A 27,607-nucleotide genomic window follows, 5' to 3' on the forward strand; every position below is an offset into this window, starting at 1 on the left:
TGATTTTTATTTCAGTTTCTTGATTACTTCCTCCCCAGTACTGGTGACCTTTACTGGGCCTCAGAATGTTATTATCTCAGTCCTTCCTCCTCCCTGGTAAACCTTGTTTCTCCCATTATGAAAAAATGTAATATCATGGCCGGCGCTGCGGCTCAATAGGCTAATCCTCCGCCTACGGTGCTGGCACCCCAGGTTCTAGTCCCGGTCAGGGCGCCGGATTCTGTCCCAGTCGTGCCTCTTCCAGGCCAGCTCTCTGCTGTGGCCAGGGAGTGCAGTGGAGGATGGCCCAAGTGCTTGGGCCCTGCACCCCATGGGAGACCAGGGAGAAGCACCTGGCTCCTGGCTTCGGATCAGCGTGGTGCGCCGGCCGCAGCACGCCGGCCGTGGTAGCCATTGGAGGGTGAACCAACGGCAAAGGAAGACCTTTCTCTCTGTCTCTCTCTCTCACTGTCCACTCTGCAATGTAATATCATGTAATGAACACTAAGACACCACTTGGGATGCCCACATCCAATATCAGCATGCCTGGGTTAAAGTTCCAGCTCTGCTTCAGATTCCAGCTTCCTGCTAATGCACACACCCAGAGAGGCAGCAAGTATTTGGGCTTCTGCCACCCACATAGAAGATCTGGATTGAGTTCTGGGTTCCTTCCTTCTGCCTCTCCCAGGTCCAGCTGTTGCAGACATTTGGGAGTGAACTAACAGGAGAAAGATTCTCATTCTCATTTGTTCTCTTCCCCCACCCCCATTTCATCCACCTTTTAAATAAATAAAATCTTTTTTTTTAATATATTCCTTGAAGTTTTTTTTATTTATTTATTGTTTTTTTTTTTTTTTTTTTGACAGGCAGAGTGGACAGTGAGAGAGAGAGACAGAGAGAAAGGTCTTCCTTTTGCCGTTGGTTCACCCTCCAATGGCCACTGCGGCCGGTGCACCGCGCTGATCCAATGGCAGGAGCCAGATGCTTCTCCTGGTCTCCCATGGGGTGCAGGGCCCAAGCACTTGGGCCATCCTCCACTGCACTCCCTGGCCACAGCAGAGAGCTGGCCTGGAAGAGGGGCAACCGGGACAGAATCCGGTGCCCTGACTGGGACTAGAACCCAGTGTGCCGGCGCCGCAAGGTGGAGGATTAGCCTAGTGAGCCACGGCGCCAGCCCAATAAATAAAATCTTAAAAATAAAATGCAATATAAAAATGTGCCAACTTGTATGTTCTCTTCAGTATCTACACACAAAATTCCAGTAATTTTTATAATGGGGAAAAAAGTAATACCCAACTGTGAATTATACCAGGGAAATAAATGAAAACCAGAGAATGAAAAGAAGGAGGAGGTTAATGGTGTAAGGTAAGAAACAATCTTGTCAAACAGCTTTCATTCTAGCCCTAGCAGGCTTTTTGTTGTTTCCAATTCACAGAGAACATTTTGGATAATTTTTTTCATCGTAATGTCTGGTTTACTCTATGTTTTAAAGAAGCTTTAATATATACACATCACATAGAAATTTTACTTGATAAGACATTATCCATTTTCTTAGATCTAATTTACAGAGAAATCCTAATCCATGGAATCTTAATGGAATGCAATTACAAAGTGACGAGAATATTTTAAAATAAGCACATAGGTCTAACAAGTGCTGTGCTTTTGGTTGGAAAATGATATATTTTTAGTCATGTTGTATAATGTTTCTGCAATCTCTCATTGGACATATGAGTCATCCCCTTTCTAAGGTACTGGAGCATCTATATTTCATTATAGACAGGTTGAGCATCCCTAATCTAGAGGGTTTTGTTTTGTTTTGTTTTTTGACAGGCAGAGTGGACATGAGAGAGAAAGACAGAGAGAAAGGTCTTCCTTTGCCATTGGTTCACCCTCCAATGGCCGCTGCGGCTGGTGCACCACGCTGATCTGAAGCCAGGAGCCAGGTGCTTCTCCCTGGTCTCCCATGCGGGTGCAGGGCCCAAACACTTGGGCCATCCTCCACTGCCTTCCTGGGCCACAGCAGAGAGCTGGCCTGGAAGAGGGGCAACCGGGACAGAATCCAGCACCCCGACTGGGACTAGAACCTGGGGTGCCGGCACCGCAGGCGGAGGATTAGCCTATTGAGCCACGGCGCCAGCCCTAATCTAGAGTTTTAATAGGCTCCCATATCTGCAATTTCTTGTGCACCCACATGACACCCTAAGTGGGAGATTCCACATGTGGCCTCATATGATGGGTCACAGTTAAAACACAGACACAGTAAAAATATTATATAAAATTACTTTCATGTATATAAGATATATAAGAAACACAAATGGGTTTTACGTTTACACTTGAGTCTCATCCCCAAAATATGTTATTATGAATATGCAAGTATTCTAAAAGTTTTTTAAAAACCAAACCCAAAACACTTCTGGTCCTAAGCATTTTGAATTTCAAACTTATACATATTCCATTACTTATCACTTAGAATTTCTTGTTTATATTAATCTATCAGATCATAGTATGAGCACTTCTAAAGACAAAGATTCTGTATCATCTTTGTAGCTCCTTCCCTATTTCATAATCTGATTCCATAAACATAAGTGAGTGAGCAGCATCTACACAAAGAAAAAATTGGGGAAAGAGGAATAATATTTACAATGACATACCTGGAAGGAGAAGACCATCTGTTGTAGCAAATGTATAACCACAAAATCCCTGATACTGAATTAACAATTTATCAAAATTTGCTGTTGTTTCTGGGAAAAACCATTCTAGGTTTTGGAAATCCTCCGAATGTACTCTTTCTTCTAAAATGAAAGAGGAGGACAAGAAAGGCTTTCATTCAGTGAGATGACATTTTCTAAATATACCAGTAGTGGCTCATTGTTTCATACTTCCGATAGACAAAAGCTTGATATTAACAAACCAAATTCATACAATGAAGTACAAATGATCTCAGGGACCATCCCAGTTAATTTCATGTAACTTCTTGGAGTGGAGCTGGAGGTAACACTGTGCTCCAGAATGAAGAGCACGGAGGAGAGGACATTTCAGAAAAGCATGCTTGCCGCTGCAACCAGGTAGTGCTTCACGCTGCTGTAGAGTAAACAACCCAAGGAGACAAGAGGAAGAGACTGGGTGCTCTGTGACCAAGACAGAGATACAGAAACTTCGTTCAAGATGGTGGAGCTTAAAAGAAGAAATACAAATAGCCAAAATATACATGGAAAAAAATGCTCAATATCACTAGCCACCAGGGAAATGCAAATCAAAACCACAATGAGATACTACCTCACCTCTGCCAAAATAGCTATTATCCAAAAGACTGAGAACCAAATGCTGGTGAGGATATGGAGAAAGGGGAACTTGTAACACACTGTTAGTAGGAATGTAAATTAGTGAGTCACTGTGAAGATTTCTTGAAAAATGGGAAATAGACTTGCCATACAATCTAGCTATTCCGATACTGGGTATATACCCAAAAGACATGAACACATTCTATCAGAATAGCAGCACTATTCACAAAAGCCAAAATATGGAATCAATTAAGGTGCTCATTATCAGATGAATGGATAAATAAAATGTGTGTGTATAATGTAATATCATTCAGCTATTAAAAAGAATGTAATTCCATCATTGGCAGCAAAATGGCTAGAACTAGAGGACGCTATAATGAGTGAAATAACCCAGACACATAAAGACAAATACTGCATGTTGTCCCTTATGTGTAGGAGCTAAAATTAAAAATATATATCTTTAAAAAAGAAAATGTCTATATCAGTTTTGCTGAAAATACAGTGATTTGTCAAACTTTGCTTTAAATCTTTGCCAAACAAATTGATAGGAATTACAGACTCCCATAGTTTTACTTTGGGGCCAATGTTGCGGCATAGTGGGTAAAACTGCTGTTTGCAATGCCAGCATCCTTTATGGGCACCAGTTCATGTCCCAACTGTTCTTCCAATCCAGCTTCCTGTCAACTGCCTGCAAAAAGAAGTAGATGGTGTTCCAAGTTTCTGGGCCCCTGCACCCACATGGGAGACCCGGATGAAGCTCCTGGTTCCTGGCTTCAGCCTGGCTCAACCCCACCTGTTTTGGCCATCTGGGGAGCAAACCAGCAGATGAAAGATCTCTCTCTCTGTCTCTCCTGACCTCTCTGCAGTTCTTTCAAATAAATAAATTTTTAAAAAAATATTACTTTATATGAGTAAAGCTAGGCATCTTTTAATTTTTTATTGCTTATACCCATTATCTATCTTCTTGCTGAACTATGTATGGTCTTTTTACTTTAAAAAAAAAACAATTGGCTATAAATACATGGATTTGTATTTGGGTTCTCTATTTTGTTCCATTGGTTTATCTGGCTTTCAAGGCTTCTGAAGACAAGTCTGATTTTTTTTTTATCTTTGTGTAATGTGTCCCTACTTTCCTTATTCTTTTTGCAATTCCTTGAACATCCTGAATCTGAGAGTTGATAGCTTTAATAAAATTTTGTCAATTTGAAAAATAAAGACGGTGGAGATCTTTAAAATATACCAGATGGCAAATCATTTAAACATGATGTTTATATCCCAAGACTATCACTTCTTGAAACAATAAAGAATGTTCTAAGCAGAAAGACTCAAGGAAAAGTTCTGAGTCGAAAGACTCGAGAAATGTCTCTTAGTGATCAGATTGTAACAAGGTATGAAACTTTTGTACTTTATACTTTTAAAAGTTCCTGATAGTGTTGAATGATTTACCTGTTATTATTTTTATACAAATAATAACATGTATTTCTGAAACATTGTTCCCTAATGTTCTTAGCCTTTATAATTTCACTTACACTTTTTTTTAATATTTATTTTTTATTTATTTGAAAGACAGAGTTACAGAGAGAAGTGGAGTCAGAGAGAGATGTCTTCCATCTGCTGGTTCACTCCTCAGATGGCCACAACGGCCGGGGCTGCACTGACCCAAAGCCAGGAGCCAGGAGCCTCTTCTGGGTCTCCCACGTGGGTGCAGGGGCCCAAGGATTTGGGCCATCCTCCGCTGCTATCCTAGGCCATAGCAGAGAGCTGGATTGGAAGAGGAGCAGCCGGGACTTAAACCGGCACCCATATGGGATGCCAGCGCTTCAGGCCGGGGTGTTAACCCGCTGCGCCACAGCACCAGCCCCATCACTTACACTTCTGAGATAAACATTAAACCCAAATTGACCTTGTCAATACATCTAGAAGTAAATGCATATTTCAAGAAAATAAATTTTATGTTTCTCTTGAGATGGCAATAGCCTCCAACAATGATGAGATGTGTCAGATGTAAATTAAATTATTTCAAAAGAATATTGGCTCTCTCAAGTTACTGGAGCAGTAACTTGATAAATGATGTTCTAATGAATACAATGTTAGGAATACTTCTGAATCTAAGAGGTTTCAAGTAAAGTATCTTGCTAATATGTTTGAGGTTCAAAATCATTGCTGATGCTACTTCAGCTTTTCAATGTCATGTGATGTTTTATACAGTTTTATGTATTCTAATAGTCTAAGACACAAAATCACTGCTACAGTTTTATTTGCATCTTTAAAAATATAATTTTGAATGGAATTCACAGAGTAAATTATCTAACTTCATTTTCTGGAAAAAACTTCTTTTTAGTAACAGTTCAAGTCTCAAACTCTATTTTGCCATTTTTCACTAAATATGTCTTTAAACAAGATAGAAGTTCTGACATAGCGTGTTAAGCCACCACATGTGACAGACATCCCTTATCACAGTGCCAGTTCAAGTCCCAGCCACTCTGCTTCTGATCCAGATTCCTGCTAATATACCTGGGAAAGCAACAGATGATGGCCCAAGTGATTGGGTCCCTGCCACTCATGTGGGAGACTTGGAAGGAGTTCCTGGCTCTTGGTTTCGGCCTGGCCTAGCCCTGGCTGTTATGGCAATTTGGGGAGTGAACCAACCGATGGAAGAGCTCTCTCTCTTTCCCCATCTGTCCCTCTCTCTTTGTCACTTTGCCTTCAAATAAATAAATAAATGTTTAACATTTTTTAAATAAAGAGATAAAAAGGTAAAATGTTTACTGATTAAAGACAGCTTTTCTATAAGAATTGAGCCTAAAATAAGCTCAATTAATTTTACAAGGATGAAATTTACTGGTTTAAAAATCTTCAACTTGAATCTGCGATAGATATATGAGAAATAACAGTTTACTGAAATACAGTTTATTTGTAACCAGTATAGAAAGTATTACTATTTGTAACTAGTATAAAAAGTATTACTAGTCTACCACAAATCAGTAATCAAATCATTAAGACTGGAATTGAAATACACACAGAAAACATTGCTCACTGAAACACTAACAATGACACTGGCGGATAGTAAGAAAGATATTTAAAATGTTTTATCAGAAAGATAGGACATGAAAATTTTAAAGCAAGAATAGTCTACAGGTGATTTTCAAAGAAGAGAAAATAATGGATAATTTCATTTACCCAAGTGTTCTTTAATTCTACATATGTCAGTTTTCACAGTCACTTCCTCCAGAAAATCTTGCAATATTTTCTTAGGAAAGAGTTCGTGAGTGCCCAGGAATTGTTCAAGGTGAGTGATTAAATTACTGAGGACACTAATCAAAACCGTCTCATCCTGAAAACTATTCCACAGGCTGGCAAGTGCCACGAAGATTGGCTGAGGAAGAGAAAAACCATTCACAATGTAACTGTATAACAGAAGTATAAATCACTGTACTCTCAGAAATACACACAACTCTGGTTTGTAAAGAAATTAACTCCTAAGTCGACTGAAAGTCTTAAGAAATTGAATAATAGATTCAAGATACAAATTCAGCTCATAAACTACAAGAAAATAAACTTGTACATATATTTAATTTTTTTTATTTTAGTGTGACTGCTACAAAGTTAAAAAGTTACCTACTCAAAAAAAGCCAAACACATTTGATGACCCAAAAAAGATGGGACTTGCATTGTGGCATAGCAGGTTAAGCCACCACCTGCAATGCCAGTATCCCATATGGGTTCCAGTTCAAATCCTGATGCTCCATTTTGGACCCAGCTTCCTGGTAATGTGCCTGGGAAAGAAGCAGAAGATGGCCTAAGTGTCTAGGCCCCTGCAGCCAAGCAAGATATTTGGATGAAGCTCTAGGCTGCTGACTTCAGCCTGGCCGGGCCTTGGCCTTTGTGACCATTTAGGGAGTAAACCAGTGAATGGAAGATTCTCATTCTCTCTCTAACTTTAAAAAAAAAAATGTTTATGGATAGTTCACTTCAAAAGAGCCTAAGGGAAAAACATCATTTAAAAAGAAACTAAATATGACTCATTATAATTAGATTCATCTGGTCTATTCACAATTGAAAAAAACTCAGGAAGTATCAAGATGTATCCTCACGCACGCCCTGTAAGGTGCAAGATAGAGATTTTATAACAATGAGATAATACATTTTTAATCATATTAAAGATCACTGACTTATAAAACAACCAAGAAATCACTCTCCTAAGCTAAACAACTTAGCCTTTTATTTCTTAGGTTTTTAAGTGAAATATTGAGAATGACTGCAGAAAGTTATGAGTCTCCAATGTTGTCCAAATATTGCAAGTAATTTTATACTTTCTTGTACAGAGAGGGAATATCCATAAAAGAGTGCAGATATTTGGAAGGTCAGTACAAATGCATGCCTGGTCAGCAAACTGATTGTTATCTGTCTTTTCAGGAAGGTTACAAATTATATCACCTCTGAGCTGGAGGAAACTTCCAACCAGCTCCTATGAACACATTTTCAACACAGTATTGTGGATTGTTTCTGTTGCTAAAAACCAATACCAGTAATATGGTTATCATAATATATATCCTCATTTGCTTTAGCAGCAATTACTTATGAGGGAGAAACCTCTCGTCCAACTTAAGGTGTGCTATTACTACAAAATAACAAAGAAGGGAATCAACTTGTACATTTAAAACCAATGTTAAATTTTTAGTAATTAAATATAATGATAATGACTTTTGATCCAATTTTATAGGACTCAAAAGGAAATTCACCCTTTTTTTTTTTTTTTTTTTTTTTTTTTGGAAATTCACCCTTAACAAGATCAAAATTGGTGAGAAATACTTACAAAGACTTGTGATGTTGGGACAGCAATCTTTGATTTTACAGTCATTTTTAATTGTTCCAGTTGAGCTCCTAACTGCTTTATCATTATTTCTACTTCTTGAGCAGAAGTAATTATATCTGACTAGGAAGACAATATGATTTACATTAATATTTCTTATAATTTCACTATAAAATATTGTTTTACTTCCCACTTCCCTTATGGGAGCATGGGCCTGTTCCCCTTGTACCCCCAACACCTACAACAGTACTAGCCTATGCATGGCACAGTACAAATGACTGTGGGGTGGGTGAGTCTGACATACAATGGATGCAGCTGTTCTTAAATGTGTACAGATATTCTTAGACATTAAATCCAATTGCATTTGAGAAGTGGACCCTCAAATGCAATTGGATATTCATTTGAAATGATACTCATTTGAAAAGAAAGAAGTGCATTTGAGTTCTCAGACATCTGACAGCTTAAATGCTTTACTAAGCCACTTTATATCTTACTTCATAAGAAATATAAACTCTTATTGTATTTCAACAAACACAATTTTTTATTCATCAACACAACATGCATACTTTTTTACCCATACTTCTGTTGAAGCATTTCCCCGCTTCTTGCTTCATTCTCCCATACAAGATTATCTATAGTTCCTAATAGGTCAATTGCCTATCCCAGTTTCCCATTTCTGCCACATCTTGCTTGTTAGATTTTTTAAAAAGATTTATTTGTTTGAAAGGAGGAGTTACAGAGAGGTAGAGGCAGAGAGAGAGAGAGAGAGAGAGAGAGAGAGAGTCTTCTACCCCCTGGTTCACTCCCCAGATGGCCCTGATGGTGCCAATCTGAAGCCAGGAGCCAGGAGCTTCCTCTGGGTCTCCCATGCAGGTGCAGGGGCCCAAGGGCTTGAGCCATCTTCCACTGCTTTCCCAGGCCATAGCAGGAGCTGGATAGGAAGTGGAACAGCCAGACTCTAACTGGCGCCCATATGGGATGCCAGCACTGCAGGCAGCAGCTTTGCCCACTACGCCACAGCGCTGGCCCCTTGGCTTGTTAGTTTTATTTGAGGAATCAAACATGAAAATGCAGTCTTTAAGTCTTTTTTATATTTGTGCAATAGTAACAAGAAAAAAAAATCTGCATATGTTCTCCAAAGTACAAGTGCTGTTTAAAGCACCACATTCATTAAAACCTATAATTGAGGTGCTTGGGCGCCTGCACCTGCGTGGGAGGCTGGGAAGAGGCACCTGGCTCCTGGCTTCGGATTGGCACAGCCCCGGCCATGGTGGCCATTTGGGTGGTGAACCAATGGAGGGAAGACCTTTCTCTCTGTCTCTCTCTCTCATTGTCTAATTCTATCTGTTAAATAAAAAAAAAAATCCTATAATTGAACATATTCTAGACCTCCTCTTCTCAAGCTACTCTTTTCTTTTCTTTTCTTTTTTTCTTTTTCTTTTCTTTTTTTTTTTTTATTTTTTTTTTAACTTTTATTTAATGAATATACGTTTCCAAAGTACGAATAATGGATTACTATTGCTTCCCCCACATACCGTCCCTCCCACCCACAACCCTCCCCTTTCCCACTCCCTCTCCCCTTCCATTCACATCAAGATTCATTTTCGATTATCTTAATATACAGAAGATCAGCTTAGTATACATTAAGTAAGGATTTCAACAGTTTGCTCCCACACAGAAACATAAAGTGAAAAATAATAGATGATTTTTTTTAATGATGATGAAATCAGATCAGACCTATTGTCATGTTTAATCCCAGTGAGAGTCAAGTTGGGAGTTGATAGTTTCTATTCTTTTCTTTTTTTTTTTTTTTTTTTTTGACAGGCAGAGTGGACAGTGAGAGAGAGAGAGACAGAGAGAAAGGTCTTCCTTTTCTGTTGGTTCACCCTCCAATGGCCGCCGCGGCCAGTGTGCTGCGGCCCGCGCACTGCGCTGATCTGAAGCCAGGAGCCAGGTGCTTCTCCCTGGTCTCCCATGAGGTTCAGGGCCCAAGCACTTGGGCCATCCTCCACTGCACTCCCTGGCCACAGCAGAGAGCTGGACTGGAAGAGGGGCAACCGGGACAGAATCCGGCGCCCCAATCGGGACTAGAACCCGGTGTGCCGGCGCCGGTAGGTGGAGGATTAGCCTAGTGAGCTGCGGCGCCGGCCACAAGCTACTGTTTTCAGTGTCCATTCACAGATCAGGCAGAAACACAGAACTTCTTCATTGTCCTCAATAGTCCTGTAGCAATTACTCTACCTATATTTTACCAAAAGGGACTATTCCCAATCATATAGCGTTTCTAGTTGCAATATTCATTATATAGGAATGCTATCACTTAAAAACATTTTTATCACAACGCCGTCAAATGCTTGGGGAAAGACTTTAACTCCAGCACATTTGTTTTCTTTTTTCCTTTTTTTAAAATTTTTTAAATTTTATTTTTATTTTTTTATTTGACAGAGTTATAGACAGTAAGAGAGAGACAGAGATAGGTCTTCCTTCCATTGGAAGAGTTTCTCATAGTTGTTTTTTTTTTTTTTTTTCGACAGGCAGAGTGGACAGTGAGAGAGAGAGACAGAGAGAAAGGTCTTCCTTTGCCGTTGATTCACCCTCCAATGGCCGCTGTGGCCGGCACACCGTGCTGATCCGATGGCAGGAGCCAGGTACTTATCCTGTTCTCCCATGGGGTGCAGGGCCCAAGCACTTGGGCCATCCTCCACTGCACTCCCAGGCCAAAGCAGAGAGCTGGCCTGGAAGAGGGGCTACTGGGACAGAATCCGGCGCCCCGACCGGGACTAGAACCCGGTGTGCCAGCGCCACAAGGCAGAGGATTAGCCTAGTGAGCCGCGGCGCCGGCCTAGTTTCTCATAGTTTTTCCACGGACAATTTTCAGCAAGTCTAGTCAAACTCTTAGAATCAGAAGTAGAATGTTGGTTTCTTGGGCTAAAGGGAAAGGATATAAGGGAATAGCTATCCAACAGGAATAAAGTTCCAGTTATGCAAGAACAAATAAGCTAAGAAGATCTGCTGTCAAACACAGTGCCAACAGTTAACGATACTGTATTGTACACTAAAAAGTATGTTACAAGGACAGCTCTCTTGTTAAATGGATGATGAAAACAAGCATCTACCTGATGTTTTTACTTGCGTTAGCAGGGAAAATCAGGAAGCCTTGTGTTGCCTGTTCTGTGAAAGGCCAGAAAAGTGTGGGAGAAAAAAATCTACAAAAATCTTGATGACAAGTTCTCAAAATGTCTGTCAAATGCCACTTTTACTTGCACAATAACCAGAAGTAGCACTTGCTCTCTCTCTCTCTCTCTCTCTCTCTCCCTCTGTCTCTCTCTCTTGATTGTGCTGCACTTTGAAAATCCATGAAGGATGGAATTTTGTTTGCTCAGTTTAGTTGAGAAGACTCCCTTCTATTTTCCAGAATACTTGAGTTTGTTCCCTGTGGCAGATAGAGGGCCAATCAAAAACAAAACAAACCGACACACTACCTCACTCAGCTATAATTAGGTGTTTTACATAAACTGAATGTAACTTTGGCAAGAGAAAATTTCGTAAAATCAAAATCAGCACTTCAAAACATTTTATTACTAACTGCTGAAATGATATGACTTTTAGAAAGATTATTCATAAATTTCAAGGTAGGATTATAACCTACTTATAATGCTGATTAAGCCAATATCCATTATGTAATAACCTTAATTTTAACTAAGACAGATTGATCAGGAAGGACTGGATATTTAAAAAATAAAACAACAAAAAGGCTCACTGTTATAAGAGTAAAGAATCAGAAAGTTAAGGAAACTTGTCCTGACCCCCCTGCCTAGGAAACAGTAATAAAGGGTGGTAAGATAAGAAAGGTGACCTTCTTGGGGCCGGCGCTGTGGTGTAGCGGATAAAGCCGCCGCCTGCAATGCCAGCATCCCATAAGGGCGCCGGTTCTAGTCCTGTCTGCTCCTCTTCCTATCCAGCTCTCTGCTATGGCCTGGGAAAACCATAATTGTGGCCATCTGGGGAGTGAACCAGGGGATGGAAGACCTCTCTCTCTCTCTCTCTCTCTCTCTCTCTTTCTCTCTCTCTGCCTTTCTGTAACATTGTCTTTCAAATAAAGAAATCTTAAAAAAAAAAAAAAATGGTGACCTTCTCAATAACATGAGAAGCAAGGAGCTTGAAAGTAAGATACCATATGGAGAATTAAAATCTGTCCAGCTTGTTCCTCTACCAAAATGGAATCAGAACTGTTCTGGTTAGGCTCTAGCCATGATGATGATGGTTCTCATCTTGATCATCGTGAGCTTACTGAGCTCCCACTGTCATAAGTCAGGCACTGTTCTCCCTTGTTTATATGGTAGAGATTCTTAACAACCCCAGTCTATAGATGTGGAAACCCAGCAACAGGGAAGTTAAGCAATTTCCTTAGACATATATTGATTAAGTAACAAAGTCAGGATTAGAACCCCCACTGATATTTCTACACTCTACTCATTGTCCTTCTAGCTGTGCGAGGTGGAATGCCAATGAGAAGTTAAGACTGTAAGCTAGTTCATTGAGTATGATTCATGCTTGAAAGCTATGAGAAGGTACTATATAATAAATGACATACTCTGCAACATCCTTACAGAATATTTGACAGTTTCCCAGGAATTTTTTCCCTTGTAATATTCTTTTTTTTTTTTTTTTATAGGCAGAGTGGACAGTGAGAGAGAAAGACAGAGAGAAAGGTCTTCCTTTTCCGTTGGTTCACCCTCCAATGGCCGCCACGGCCGGTGCGCTGCGGCCGGCGCACCGCACTGATCCAATGGCAGGAGCCAGGTACTTCTCTTGGTCTCCCATGCGGGTGCAGGGCCCAAGCACTTGGGCCGTCCTCCACTGCACTCCCAGGCCACAGCAGAGAGCTGGCCTGGAAGAGGGGCAACCAGGACAGAATCCGACGCCCCCACCGGTTCTAGAACCCGGTGTGCCGGCGCCACAAGCGGAGGATTAGCCTAGTGAGCCGCGGCACCGGCATCCCTTGTAATATTCTGAGTGGAGATTACAAAAAGGAATAGGAGGTTCTGCTCCTGTGGGCCCATATAAATTCATGATAAACTGATTATTAAATCCTCCCAGTATCTGACTAGTTATGTAAGACTGGGAGCCACAGGTCAGTATTACAGGATTTGGTTTTGGATAGTTGACTTAAGGTCCTTCCTTCTGAAGGCAATTAGTAGCCCCTTTATGAGGATCACCCCTAGTCTGTCCAATGAAGTCATGTCATGAGGACGTTTATCTCTTTATTCTTTTGGCGAGGTAATCAGAGGACTGAGCAAGTGCATCCAGAAGTAGAATCAAGTCTCCATCGAGAAATCAGTACTCATTCACACACAAGACAGTTCCACTGACCCCGAGTCTCACTGCTACTGGAAAGTAGAGGCTTTTTAAAGGTAAGCAGTGACTGGAGGGAGCACAGTGTACTGTTACACAGTCATTATCAAACTATGTTCCTGGAATCCTGGAGGGGCATGGGGAATATTCCTTAGTAAAGGTCCACTAACCCCTTCATTGAGATAGCTGCTTTATGTTTTCAGGATCCTTGGCTTCTATCTGAAACAAAGCGCACTGTTGCTTTTAAAAAGCTTATAATAATAAAAAAAAGTTTATAATCATCACTTTATTTTCCAACTCTTTGGGATATTGTTTGGTTTATTCATCAGGTCCAAAATCATCAGATATAAAAATTTCTTCTATTAATACTTATAACAAGAGCAAATAATCACAGAAAAATTGACTGCAACTACCTGTAGACATGTGTTAGACACTTGCTCCAAACTAAAACAAACACACCACTACTCTTGTACACATACACACCTCTGCTTTACTATAGCCTGTTAACAATCATACTACCTAGTTCCAAAGAAAATCAACAGCTGTAAAGTCAGTTGCCACCAAGGTATTTTTGTTAAAATCAAAATCTAACTTCCCTGTTTCTATTTTAATTCCTGGCCCCTCAATGCAATATAAATTTAATTAGTGACCTGGTTCTCATGGTTTAGCCTTGCAATATATAAAAAGATTATTATATTATATAGAAAAGGCCAGAGATTATGAAATTAACTCACCAAAATGATTTGAAGAAAGACCTCATATTGTCGCACATTATATAGTGCTTCTTTCAATTTATATGGCTGAAGGTCTATAGCCACGAGTGGATTATCTGTTGCTTTCTCAAGGATGGCTGTGTAGCGGTGTGCCCAGTTCTGGGCAATCTGAAGCTGAGAATCCACATGGTGAGTAGTGGCTGGGATTGCTTCCTGTAGAATAGCTGGCACTGTTTTTCAGAGTACAAGAAGACAGGCATTAAGGAGTCTAAAAAGAATTAAGATGGGAACATCTACAACTAGTCATCTTTCCACAATTAAATTGAGCCCAGTTTTTTCCCCAGATTAACAATAATCAGGTATGTATTTCATGGATCCTCCACCATGAAGAATAATTTAAAAACTGCCCAAACTAAAGATATTGTCAGAATGATGACCAAAAGTTACAGCAGATCAGCCATGCCGCTAAAATACAGAGGAATTTCTTCAACAGGTAGACGCTGATATTATGTATTGCTGATATCATGCCTCTAAAAAAGCCATGATCCCTCCTTCTCTTCTCTTCTTTAAAAGGCTTCAACAGTCAGGGTTGGTCCAGGCAGAAGCCAGGGGCAAAGAACTCCATCCTAGTCTTCCACATGGCTGATAGGGGCCCACACACATGGGCCACCTTCTGCTATTTTCTCAAGCACGTGAGCAGGAAGCTGGAGTAGAAGCAGAATAGCCTGGGTCCGAGCCAGCACTCTGATACCAGCGTTGCAAGCAGCTTCACCTGTTCCGCCACAATGGCGGCCCCTCTATCTTCTTTGCAAAAATGAAAGAGAAAAAAGTGTGCTTCTTGAGAAGTTCTGGATGCTGAAAATTTTCAGAATAGTCTGGAAAGGGAGGGAACTTTATGAAGAATAGGAGTTTGAGATTTAAAGCAGTTTTTAATTTTTAAAATTTCATTTGAAAGGTAGAGACCCACAGAGAGAAGTAGACAGATATTTTCCATCTGCTGGTTCCCTCCCCAAATTCTTGCGAAAATTGGAGCTAGGAACTCAAGCCAGGTCTCCCACAGAGGTGGCAGGGACTCAATTACTTGAGTCATCTTCTGTTGCCTCTCTCAGTACATTAGCAGGAGGCTGAAATCAGAAGTGTAGTTGGGGCCAGTGCCGCGGCTCAATAGGCTAATCCTCCACCTTGTGGCACCAGCACACTGGGTTCTAGTCCCAGTCGGGGCGCCAGATTCTGTCCCGATAGCCCCTCTTCCAGGCCAGCTCTCTGCTATGGCCAGGGAGTGCAGTGGAGGATGGCCCAAGTGTTTAGGCCCTGCACCTGCATGGGAGACCAGGAGAAGCACCTGGCTCCTGGCTTTGGATGGTGGTGGCTTTACCCATTTTGCTACAATACTGGCCCCACTAGTAGTTCTTAAGAAATAGTCAAAATCAAAAATCTGAAATATGAAATGTAAGTAGTGTGTTGTATGTTATTTTCCTCACTGAGCACATTAAATTTTAATTAGAATTAAAATTAATTAAATTTAAATGTAAATTAAATTGAATTAGAATTAACCTATTACATGATACACAAAATTTGCTCACTTTATAAAAATTAAAAACTATAAAAAATAAATAGCTGTGGAGCCGCCGCACGAGGCCCCTGACCTGAGCCTGAGGAGCAAGCTCACCCCTGCTTCGCAAGGAATCTGCGTTATCAGACTTGAGAACGTCTTACCTCTGTAGCCTGCTTGGAATGAAACAATAAAAATCTTTAAAAATTCTTAAATAAATAAATAAATAAATGACATCCAAATTGCAAAAATAAGTAAATAAATAAATAAATAAAAGAATGAACCTGATGGAGAGGCCAGCGCTGTGGCACAGTGGGTTAAAGCCCTCTGGCCTGAAGCGCCGGCATCCCATATGGGCGCAAGTTCTAGTCCCGGCTGCTCCTCTTCCAATCCAGCTCTCTGCTATGGCCTGGGAAGGCAGTGGAAGATGGCCCAAGTCCTTGGGCTCCTGCACCCACGCGGGAGATCGGAAGAAGCTCCTGGCTCCTGGCTTCGGATCGCACTGCTCCGGCCATTGTAGCCATGTGGGGGGTGAACCAGCAGATGGAAGACCTCTCTGTCCCTACCTCTCTCTGTAACTCTGTCTTTCAAATAAATAAAATACATCTTAAAAAAAAACAAAAAAGAATTAAGCTGATGGTATACTTACAGTCGTCAATGCCTTCTCCTCCTTTCCCACAATCTCTGTTAAATAATCGAATTCCAGTGACAATCATGGTGAGTTCTTTCAGCTGACGCTCTTTGTCCTTCTTAGAAAGAGTTAGAAATGTCCCGAGTTCAGCTTGGGGAAAAACACTCTGCAGGGCAGCTAAAGTAAGCCACAGAAAAGGAAAATGAAATGATGCAAGAAAGATTTCCAAAGACTACAAGTTTCTTTCTCTCAACAGAAAATTTAGGGACCCATGTCTCTAGAGTTACTTACATGATTCTTTAACTGTCTGATACTCGTGAATATAACAAGATTTATTACATACCAACTCTGGACTATTGAAAATAGTCCATTGCCTCATATCCATTTTTAATAATAGTCCATTTAATAAAATAACAAATAAATAAAATAAGCAATCTAATAAAATAGTCCATTGCTTCATACCCATTTTTAATAATTAAGCATCCATCAGTAACTTTTTGGGAATGGACATTTTAAAAAACTTTCTAATTAGGGTTCTGAGTAGAAAAAAATCAGTTTAAAACAGTTACAGAACAAAGTCGAAGGCAGGCTGGACATCTTGCCGATTCCCCAAAGGATGAAAGTGGACAAGGCTTCTCTGAGTGTAAAATGGGACTCTTTTCCATGATCCAGTTTAGGGGACAGCCTCAACTGCTCTACCTAACATGAAATATCCCTTTCCAGCTCTGCCCGCTACCCTCACTCATGCTACCAGGATTTATTTCTCAATGAGGCTTAACAGCTCCAGTTCTGTGTCAATGACATTTCACTTCCCAGAGGTGCCACTCCGGTTTCAGAACTGATACAGAGTGCAAAAGGGATCTAGTCAGTTTTAACCTTTTATTTCTGCTGATTTTTTAATTTTTTTTAATATTAAAAGAGTGAGACAGAGACAAATAGGGTACCCATCCATCTGCTGGTTCACTCCTCAAATGCTCACAATGATGAGGGGCTTAGGCCCGGGCCAAAATCAGACGCTGGAAACTCAATCTAGGTTTTTCACATGGGCAGCAGGAACCGGATTATTTGAGACCCTGAAGCTGCTTCCCAGGGTCTGCAATATCACAGAGCTGGAGTCAGGAGATGGGGCCATCCCTCAAACCCAGCACTCCAATGTGGGATGAGGGTGTCATAAATGCCAGTCCAGGTTAAGCTGCTGCCTGCAATGCCAGCATCCCATAAGGGTACCAGTTTGAGCCCTAGATGCTCCACATTCAGCCTCCTGTTAATTGCCTGGGAAAGCCGCAAAAGATGGCCCAAGTACTTGGGCTGCTGCCACCTTCATGGGAGACCCATGTAGAGTTTCAGGTTCTGACTTCAGCCTGACCCAGTCCTAGCCATTGTGGCCATTTAGGGAGTGAAACAGCAGATGGCAGATCTCTCTCTCTCTCTGTAACTCTGCCTTTCAAGAAAATAAATAAGTCTTAAAAAAAAAAATGCTAAACAACTACTCCAGAACTTCAATCTTTCATACTCCTAAGTTAACATATTTTATAAATCACACTGATCAGATATTTTCACTTATGGAAAAGCAGTTGTTTATATATTTGGCGGGGCATGTTATGAACTGAATATTTATTTGTTCCTAAAATTCATATCTGAAAGCAGAGTTCAGTTAGATGTTCCCTTCCCTAATGAGGGAAGGCTGAAGATATAGTTGTGTAGCCAAGAGAAGAGAGTAAAATCTGAAGAGCATACAGCCGGTCTCTGCCATACAAGATTGTTCCCCTGTGTGAATTCCCTTACACGCACTGAGAATTGTTTATGTTGTTTTACCTGTTGCCTCTCTGACGATCTTGATATCTGTGGGGGATCCAAGCCCAGAGCGTAGTAACACATAGCTGACAATCTTTCGGTAGAGGCTTTCCAATTCTTCCCTAGCACATGCTCTGTTGTCTGTGATTTCTCTGCAAACAGAGCCTAATCTAGATTCTAGGACCCGGTGATGTTCTTGAAGAAATTCCTCTAAAATTGGAAAATGACAATGTTCCATACATTTATATATTGATATTTATTATAAATAATTAATTAAGCATATAAATTATAATTTATATTTTATATTGATATTTATAATTTATATTTATAATTCTCATAGAAGGAACAGAGAGGAACTGGCTTGGATATGGCAATTCTACAGCATGAAAAGAAATACTTTCTTAAGGTGTAATAATGAAATAAAAACAGTGATCAGCAAGTAAACTCAAGATAAAATCCAGTTAGAAAGATTTATTACTGTGATTAAATAGAGTAAGACTTCAAGACACAAAAAGACTCAGGCAATCCAAACAGTGAATATCAGAAAGGGCTAAAACCTCCCAATTAAGAAGGAAATAGAGACCATTCTACAACACACACACACACACACACTATCACAAACACACAAGGGGTCTTCAAAAATTTCATGGAAATGCATACTAATAAACAAGCATGGATGAATTTGAAAAATTTCTGCACCAAAATAAACTCTTATTTTTCAAATTCCATTTTCATGAATTTGTAATCTTCAGAGTAGAAAAACATTTCAAAAGATTAACAAAAATATTAAACTGTTAACCTCATTAAATTATTGTCAACCAAATGAAGCCTTTCTTAGTTGAAATATATTATGGAATTTTTAAACTTTTTAAAAGCATAAAAATGAGTAGGTATGTTACCTCGACTTGTATAATTTATATCAAAGTAGACTTGCATCTTAATGGTGTCCAGGGATGGGTTCTTGGTATCCAATAGCCGAGCCATACAAAGCTAGAAAAGAATAGCCCATGAATAATTCCAGTTGCATTTTCTGAAATACTGAAGTCTTTCCTAAAGTTATTTTCAAAATAAGGGAAAGATCAAAGCAATGGATCCTGATATTTATCCACCAACAAACTCTTTTTAATATTTTTCTCCTTGAAAACTTTAGGGTTTGTAGTGTACCCAACCAGTAAGGGTTAAGTTATTTCCCTTGAGCTAACTGATACCCAGGTGGCTAATGGTTTATTTGAATGCAAAAAAAAAAGCCTGATTTGGTTCACCTGAGCAGCCTAGATCTGGGTCAATATTCCATGAAGCTTATACTCCAGCCTGGAACTCTAGAAGTTTCTAACTGCCAATTATTTGAGCCTGAACAACAAACACGGATAGTTTATGAACTTGACATCCATCTTTGCTGAGGTGGGAGGCCACATTCATTTTATAAAAACTGGGTGTAGCTCCCCTCCTGTCCTCTCCTTACAAAATCTCTCTGGCTCTACATTATGTTTCCCAATCTCCTCTTTGGGTTTGTTTTCTCCTATTTCACCCCCCTTAGATGGCTCTTCTGCCTTCTCTGCTTTGCCTCTTTGGATTTGGATGATCAGTTTGATTTCCCCCCCTTTTCTTCGCTCCACTTCCCTCTTCACTCTCCCACTCCCTTTCCTTCCCACCCTTTGGGCTCACATACTGCAGCTGGCAGGGACAGGGCAGCTCCACTCTCAACCCATCTTCCTGAGCACCAACCCCATTTTCTTGGGAGGAGGGAAGGGGGAATTCAGGACTAAGGACTGGATACTCTCTGCATGGAAGCCCAGGCACTTGGATCCATCCAAATAGAGAAGTGCTCTTCTAAAGGCAGACTTCACAAATAAAATATTAGCTCATCCATATGATTTTTTTTTTAATTTTTTTATTTTTTTGACAGGCAGAGTGGACCGTGAGAGAGAGAGACAGAGAGAAAGGTCTTCCTTTTGCCGCTGGTTCACCCTCCAATGGCCGCCGTGGCTGGCACGCTGCGGCCAGCGCACCGAGCTTATCCGATGGCAGGAGCCAGGTACTTATCCTGGTCTCCCATGGGGTGCAGGAACCAAGGACTTGGGCCATCCTCCACTGCACCATCCATATGATTTTGATATTTATTTATTTTCATCCACCTGACAGGCAGAATAATAGAGAGAGAGATCTTCCATCTGCTGGTTCACTCCCCAGATGGCCACAACAGCCAGGGCTGGGCCAGGCCAAAGTAAAGAGCCAGGAAGTACATCTGGGCCCCTCCTGTGGGTGGCAGGGACCCAGGTACTTTAGCCATCATCTACCGCCTTTCCCAGACACATTAGCACTAGATTAGAAGTGAAGGATGGGGCAGTGCTGTGGCGTAGTAGGTGAAGCCGCCACCTGCAATGCCGGCATCCCTTATGAGAGCTGGGTCAAGTCCTGGCTGCTCCACTTCTGATCCATCTCTCTTCTATGGCCTTGGAAAGCAGTAGAAGATGGCTCAAGTCCTTGGGCCCCTGCATCCACGTGGAAAACCCGGAAGAAGCTCCTGGCTTCGGATTAGCGCAGCTCCAGCCATTGCGGCCATCTGGGGGGTGAACCAGCAGATGGAAGATTCTCTCTCTCTGTTTCTGCCTCTCTGTAACTCTGCCTTTCAAATAAATAAATAAATCTTAAAAAAAAAAAAAAAAAGTGAAGCAGCCAGGACTTGAGCCCACACTCTGATAAGGGATGCAGGTATCTCAAGCAGCAGCCAATGTACCACAATGCCTGTCCTGACATGATTTTTAATTAAGAGAAAAAGAAAACAATTTTGTCACCTAAATTATCATGTACAATCATGCATTTCTTAATAATGGGAACCTGTTCCCACAGATGCATGGTTGGTATATTTCCTCACTGTATGGATACCACAGAGTACTCACACAAACTGGGATGTACCACACACCTATACAGCACAGCCACTGTGTACACGTAGTACACGCACTCCATCACTGAGCAAAACATCATTTTATAGCATACAACTGTACACTGATAGTTTATGTATCTGTCATATTAAAAGTATATTGAGTTTCATTCCTTACAACTTCGTTGAGTTGGGGGTGGTGGTGGAATTATTAGGCCATGAAATGGAGAAAAACTTGCTTTCGCCCTTCCTATATTCTCTTCCATGGTTTTCTGGTAAAATGGCTATCAGTCATTCCTCATACTGCTATGAACAGGCTTTAAAACCCATTTAGAACCAACCTAGAAAGACACAGTTCCAGGCTGTCCTGTGAAATCATGGAATTGCCAGTGCAAAATCATCCTGATGACATATTCCCAGCTCCAGGCTTCTAAAACTCTTCCAGTCCCCTGTGGTAACTGCACACAGGCCTGTTCCACACTACATGAGCTGCTAGTTGTGAGACAAGATGAGATGACAACCTTTTTTCCCTGCCTTTTCCATGACCCCAGAAAATGTTCATTCAAAGTTTGGGAGAACTTGCTTCAAGTCCTTTATGTGAGGGAGGAAACTAAATTCATTATACTCAGGAGAAAAAATGATGTTGGATTTTGAGGAAATACAGATTAAGCAACTGAATTCAGTGGGTCAAACTTAAAATACATGGACATTAATGATGTCTAAAGTTCTTGCCTTCTTAGTTCTTAAAACTGGTTTTCTAGTTGAAAGTAGAGTATTATTTCTTTGGTTTCAATTTTTCTTTTAGAATTAAAATGTTTAAGTTACATTGAATCAACTAAATACATCTTAATATGGTTGCATGTGTGTGTGTGTGTGTGTGTGTGTTTGTATACATATATATAGTTTATTGCTATTTACCTTTGTATCACAGCTATATAACAAACCAGCTAATAACATTCCCAATAAAACAGATTAATAACAAGGTAGCACTAAAATACAGTGGCAGACATGGCTACCTGCATGATACCTATTGTCCTCTTACCTTGCTAACAGGGACCCAATATGGGTTGGGGCAAAGATTTGTTTATCTAAGAAAAAGAAGTTAATGTTCCAGGGTCATGTATAATATCATTCCAGTCAAAAAATGTAAGGATTCTGTAAAACTAATATTTTTTGGATGGAAAACAACACACCCAATTGGCACATGTACTTTGCCTTTTTCTATTCTCCTTTCTTTTGTCCAGAGATAGACCACGGAATGAAAGTCATATGCTATCAGTGGTGGCCCAGGAAGCAGAAAGAATAGTCAATTATCTCCAGATTTTGTATGATGAGGAAAATAAATCTGTCAGTTGTTTGTATACATGCAGCTGAGGGCAATAATGGTTAACACAAATACTGTATTTAGAATTGAGAATAATTCCAAAATTAAGGTCTGATGTATAATCACCTTAACAAGTTTCTGAACATCACTTTTTGTAAGAGTTCTATCCACGTTAAAGCCATTACTTGGATCCAGGACGACAGCTTTCACCTGAGAATAGGAAAGCAGTTCATTAAGCAATTTTATTTAATATTATTATGAAATCAGCTTAATATGTTTCCATTCTGGGGTAGTTTGTTCAGCTATTTTCTTTTTATTACCCAACTCATCAGTATCTTCCTTAGAGGTTGAAGAAAGTAAGGAACATCAAACCTGAATATAATGTTAGAAAAATAAGACAGGGTGGGAGGCAGCACTATGGCCAGGCGGGTTAAGATGCCACCTGCCAATGCTGGCATCCCATTGTCTTGCAGCCATCTAGGGAGTGAATCAGCAGATGGAAAATCTCCCTCTTTCTGTCACTCTGTCTCTCAAAGTCATAAAAAATAATTCTTTTTAAAAAGAAGAAAAAGGGGCTGGTGTTGTGGCATAGAGGGTAAAGCTGCCGCCTGCAAGGCCAGCATCCCATAGGAGCACTGATCAACTTCCAATCTAGTTCCCTGCTAATGCTCCTTGAGAAAGCAGCAGAGGATGGCTCACATATTTGGGTCCCTGCCACCCAAGTGGGAGATCCCGATGAAGCTTCTGGCTCCTGGTTTTGGCCTGGCCCAGCCCTGGCCGTTGGGGTCTTTTGGGGAGTTTCTCTCCCTCTCTCTATCTCTGCAACTCTGCCTTTCAAATAAACAAAATAAATATTTTTAAAAATAGGGGCTGGTGCTGTGGTGCAGCAGGTAAACCTACTGCCTGCAGCGCCAGCATCCCATATTGGCATAGGACCCAGTCCCAGGTACTCCACTTCTGATCCAGCTCACTGCTAAAACGCCTAGGAAAAATGGCAGAAGACAGAGCAAGTGCTTGGGCTCTTGCACCCAATGTGAGAAACTCCTGAAGAAGCTCCTGCCTCCTGGCTTCAGAGAAACCCAGCTCTGGCTGCTGTGGCCATTTGGGGAGTGAACCAGCAGGTGGAAGATCTCTCTGTCTCTCCCTCTCCCTCTGTAACTCTGCCTTTTAAATAAATAACTCTTTTTAAAAAATTTAAACAAAAAAAAGAAGGAAAAAAAAGAAAAATTGGGAACAAAGCTTGAATGCAATGGCTAGATTTCAGATTGGGAAATTATGGCATATTTACCATATTTTTATTGTCTGTGTTAACCAAATATAAGAACAGAGGAACTACAGCAATGAGTAATTTTAACAACAGAAAACAAAAGCACACGTTAAGGGGCAGACAGACATTTGCTCTAGCAGGTGAGATGTTGGCTGGGATGCCCATACCCTACATCAGGGTGTCTGGCTTTAATTTCCAGCTCTGGCTCCCAAACCCAGTTTCCTGCCAACACAGACTGGGAGGTAGCAGGTGATGCCTTGAGTAACTGGGTCACTGCCACCTATATGGGAGACCTAGGTTGAGTTCCCAGCTCCCAACTTCAGCCCAGCCCAGCCCCAGCCATTGCAGGCATTTGGGAAGTTAACTAGCAGATGGGAGGTTTCTCTCTCTGTCTCTCTGTCTCTCAAATAAATAAGCAATACATGTTCTAAAAATACCTACTCAGAACATTAATGTTTCCAAACTCATCAAATCTTCTGAACCAGTCTATTAATCCAAAACTGACAAAACTTTATAAACTTTAAGAAAATTTTTTTTAAATTTTTTGAAGATCTCAGAATGTTTTCAATTGGCAAACATCTAGAAAAGCTTGACAAAATGTTAAGAGGAAAACGGGAATCACATTAGAACAAATTCTTTTAGTAAAGCAGTAACTCACAAAAATAGTCACTCTTACCATAAAAGCCACCAGAGTTTCAGAAACCACCTCTCCGTGAGCTGCACATTCTTGTCCTATTTCCCTTATGATACTCTTTATGACACTTTCGGCTTGAGTGGGAGGCATCCTGGCTAAATAAAACAAGGATTAGCATTTTAATCTGTTATTTTTCCTCTTTACATTTCTTCACTATTATATTTGTAAAGAGTCATAAATTATCTATTAACATTAAATTTTATTACTAGCAGGGCCAGTGCTGTGGCGCAGTGGGTTAAATCCCCCATCTGCAGTACCGGCATCCCTTATGGGCACCTGTTTGAGTCCCGACTGTTCCACTGCTGATTCAGCTCTCTGCTATGGCCTGGGAAAGCAGTAGAAGATGGCATGGGAGACCAGGAAGAAGTTCCTGGCTCCTTGCTGCGGATAGGCACAGTTCCTGCTGTTGCAGTCATCTGGGGAGTGAACCAGCAGATGGAAGACCTCTCTCTCTGCCTCTGCCTCTCTGTAACTCTGACTTTCAAATAAATAAATACATCTTTAAAAAAATTAATTACTAGCATTAAACCCTTCCAGTTTCTCATTAGTTTCTTTTTAAAAATGAATGACTTTTTTGGTGACAGAAAAAGCAAGTAGGACTTCAAATGACTGAAACATTTCCCCTTTACTGAAGCAATGGTGGTCACCAAAAAAGCAGATTTAAGAGTATATTGTGAATTATTTTTAAATTAAAAAATAAGACTAAACAGGATGGAGGGGGCTAGAATTAATGAGAACCCTCCTCTCCCATCTGGGTAGGTGTGGAACAGAGCTTGAAAGAAGTGCTTATCCCATCACATTCACTAAACGACCTTTCATAACTAAGAGACTCTTGGAAAGCAATTCTTGCTCAGATAACTTAAATTCCCTTTTCTGAACATCCTAGTTCGAGTTCAGACTCTTGATAAAAAAAAAATAATAATAAAACCAACACACCAAAACACATTGTGAGGGTTATGCATCATGGGTAAAAATAAATTCTTGGTTAGTAACTCCATCTATTATAAAGTAGGGAAACTGTTAGGTTTTAATCGAGTTTCCTGCTTCTCCTGAGTAACTGAGCTGAGAGAGAGGAGCTTAACAAAGGTGATACTAGATATAACTCTCAGAACTATTGGGGTTCAGGTGAGTAGGTAGGTTAGCCGTTGGCATCGTGTCCAGTAAAATCAGGGCCTGGATTCCACCGGGAGCCGCCCCTGGTCAAGCTGTGGCTTCCCTTCTCTGAAGCAGTGACCGAATCTGAAAACCACGGATGCTTTCCCGACCTCATCCCAGAGGCTTTGGGAGGACTAGACGAGTTCTACAGCGCGCCGCTAAGGCTAGGTTGGAACAAGGCTATTGGTCATCGCCATGTCTCGCTCAGTCTGCCGGCGCCGCGCCGTAGGGCCGCCGCGGGCTTGGGTCGCGAAGGCCGCCCCTCACTGCTTCCCCGACCTCACTATCCCATTACTAAGCCTCCGCAGTTCTGATGGCTGGGAGTGAGATCGGCGCCCAAGAGACCCTGGAAGGCTCAGGTCCCTGGCGCAGGGAGTCTAACCTGTGGGCCTGGGAGTCTCCGGCCGGAACTGACCGTTGTTTCCTCCCAGCAGCGGCCTGGTCCTCTAGCGGCCCGGCCTCTCCTCGTGGGTTACACCTGCGATTCACAGGCGCGGACGTTGGCCGGATCGAGAGCAAGAGCCGTGTCTGCTCCTTGCTGCCCCAGAGCCCTGGCGGCAGCGCCCAGGGCAGCTGGGCTCTCTCGGCGTCGGTCGCGTAACCATGGAGACCGAACGCCCGGGACGGGAGGGGGCGAGGCCGGGGCGGGGCGGGCCGGGGCGGGGAGCCCTGACTGGCGCCCTTACCTTGAGAGCCTTTTCCCACAGGATGGACGCCTGTAACTAAAACAGCGAAGACAAAAACCGGAATCCCAGGCAGAGAAAGTCGCGTTCACTACACCTCAGTGGTTAAGTTTATCAAACACACTACTTCTTAAACAAGGATATTAACTAGTGCACTGTAGAACAATAATTTTAAACTAGTGAACATCTTGACACAAACGCTTCCTCGGTGTGTCTGATACTGGTAATTGCCTACTTAGTATTTATTTTCTTCTTCGTTATTAATTCAGTGTTGGGAATGACAGTTTTCTCTTTTTTGGGGAAGAAACAAAGATTTCTCAAGGCCCTCTTCAGAAGGAGTGGTCAGTGACATGGCCCGTGGTGTGTGTTGTGTAGTACAAAGGGACATCAGGGAAGGCCGTGTTATTTTATCTGTTTCCTCTCCTTTTCTTTCTACTTGAGATGAGAAGGTTCTGGCTCATGCTCCAGCAGCATTTTTTCCCCAAAGAAACATTTTATTTAATAAGTACAAATTTCATAACTACAACTTGAGGAATATAGTGATTCTTCCTACCATACCTGCCCTCCCACCCCCCCCTTCTCCCTCTCTTAATTCCAGTCCCATCCTCCATTAAGCTTCATTTTCAATTAACTTTATACACAGAAGACCAACTCTATACTAAGTGAAGATTTCAACAGTTTGCCCACACACAAACTGCTTGAGAACAAGTTTTACAGTTAACTCGTAACACAACGCATTGAGCACAGAGGTCCTGCATGGGGAGTAAGTGCGCAGTGACTCCTGTTGTTAATTTAACAATTAACACTCCTATGTATGATGTCAGTGATCACCCTAGGCTCTTGACATAACCTGCCAGGCCTATAGAAGCCTTTTGAATCCATAAACTCTGTCAGTATTCATACAAGGCTATAAGCAAAGTGGAAGTTTTCTCCTCCCTTCAGCGTTTAAAAGTACATCCTTCTCTAATGGCCACTTCTGTCCACTGGGGTCTCTCTCACAGAGATCCTTCATGTAGTACACTTTTTTGCCACAATGTCTTGGCTTTCCATCCAGCAGTGTTTTTTGTGAACATGAAGATGGGGGTCACACTTAAGAATGGAGACAAAAAATTTTAAAGGAGTCTGAATTCCTCTGAATATTACAGTGCTTCCACACTTCTGTAATATCAGAGAAAATAAGCCTCCATCTTTTTAAGCCACTGTTGCATTTTCTTCTTTATTAACCCAAATTCAATTCATAACTGTTACAATGGATAAGACTTTGGAAACATTATTTAGCTGTTCATGCTTCATTGAATTCTCCTTAATACTGTACTCTTTCTTGCACTCACACCCTTGCCACAGACTTGGATGTAGACTCCTTCTCTATCCTCTTGGTCTTTATGTAAGTTGCTTTGACCAAGGAAGGTGGTAGAAGTAATGGTGTGGCAAGCTCAGAACCATGGCCACAGGAGATGACACATTTCTCCTTTCTCTCTTGAGCCT

General features: G+C 41.2%; 1 protein-coding gene across 5 annotated transcripts in view; it reads right to left on the reverse strand.

Annotated features, from left to right (window-relative positions):
* CFAP206 (cilia and flagella associated protein 206) overlaps positions 1-26,044 on the reverse strand; it is a 48,457-nt gene extending 22,413 nt beyond the window's left edge. For 2 of the 5 annotated variants that reach the window (XM_008263189.5, XM_008263186.5), the window contains exons 1-10: positions 25,822-26,044; positions 24,267-24,379; positions 22,450-22,533; positions 19,018-19,108; positions 18,140-18,328; positions 16,343-16,501; positions 14,163-14,371; positions 8,077-8,196; positions 6,441-6,636; positions 2,631-2,771 (exon numbers count right to left, since the gene is read on the reverse strand). In XM_008263189.5, coding sequence (XP_008261411.3) covers positions 2,631-2,771; positions 6,441-6,636; positions 8,077-8,196; positions 14,163-14,371; positions 16,343-16,501; positions 18,140-18,328; positions 19,018-19,108; positions 22,450-22,533; positions 24,267-24,374 — 1,297 coding nt within the window. In that variant the 5' untranslated portion in view covers positions 24,375-24,379; positions 25,822-26,044. The remainder of the gene's footprint in view (positions 1-2,630; positions 2,772-6,440; positions 6,637-8,076; positions 8,197-14,162; positions 14,372-16,342; positions 16,502-18,139; positions 18,329-19,017; positions 19,109-22,449; positions 22,534-24,266; positions 24,380-25,821) is intronic. The other 3 variants (XM_002714565.6, XM_008263188.5, XM_008263187.5) reach the window with 3 other exon arrangements.
* Between the last annotated feature and the right edge of the window lie 1,563 nt (positions 26,045-27,607).

Source organism: Oryctolagus cuniculus, chromosome 5 (assembly GCF_051225735.1).
Source record: "Oryctolagus cuniculus isolate XC-2025 breed Fujian yellow rabbit chromosome 5, ASM5122573v1, whole genome shotgun sequence".
In the NCBI taxonomy this organism is placed as follows: Eukaryota; Metazoa; Chordata; class Mammalia; order Lagomorpha; family Leporidae; genus Oryctolagus; species Oryctolagus cuniculus.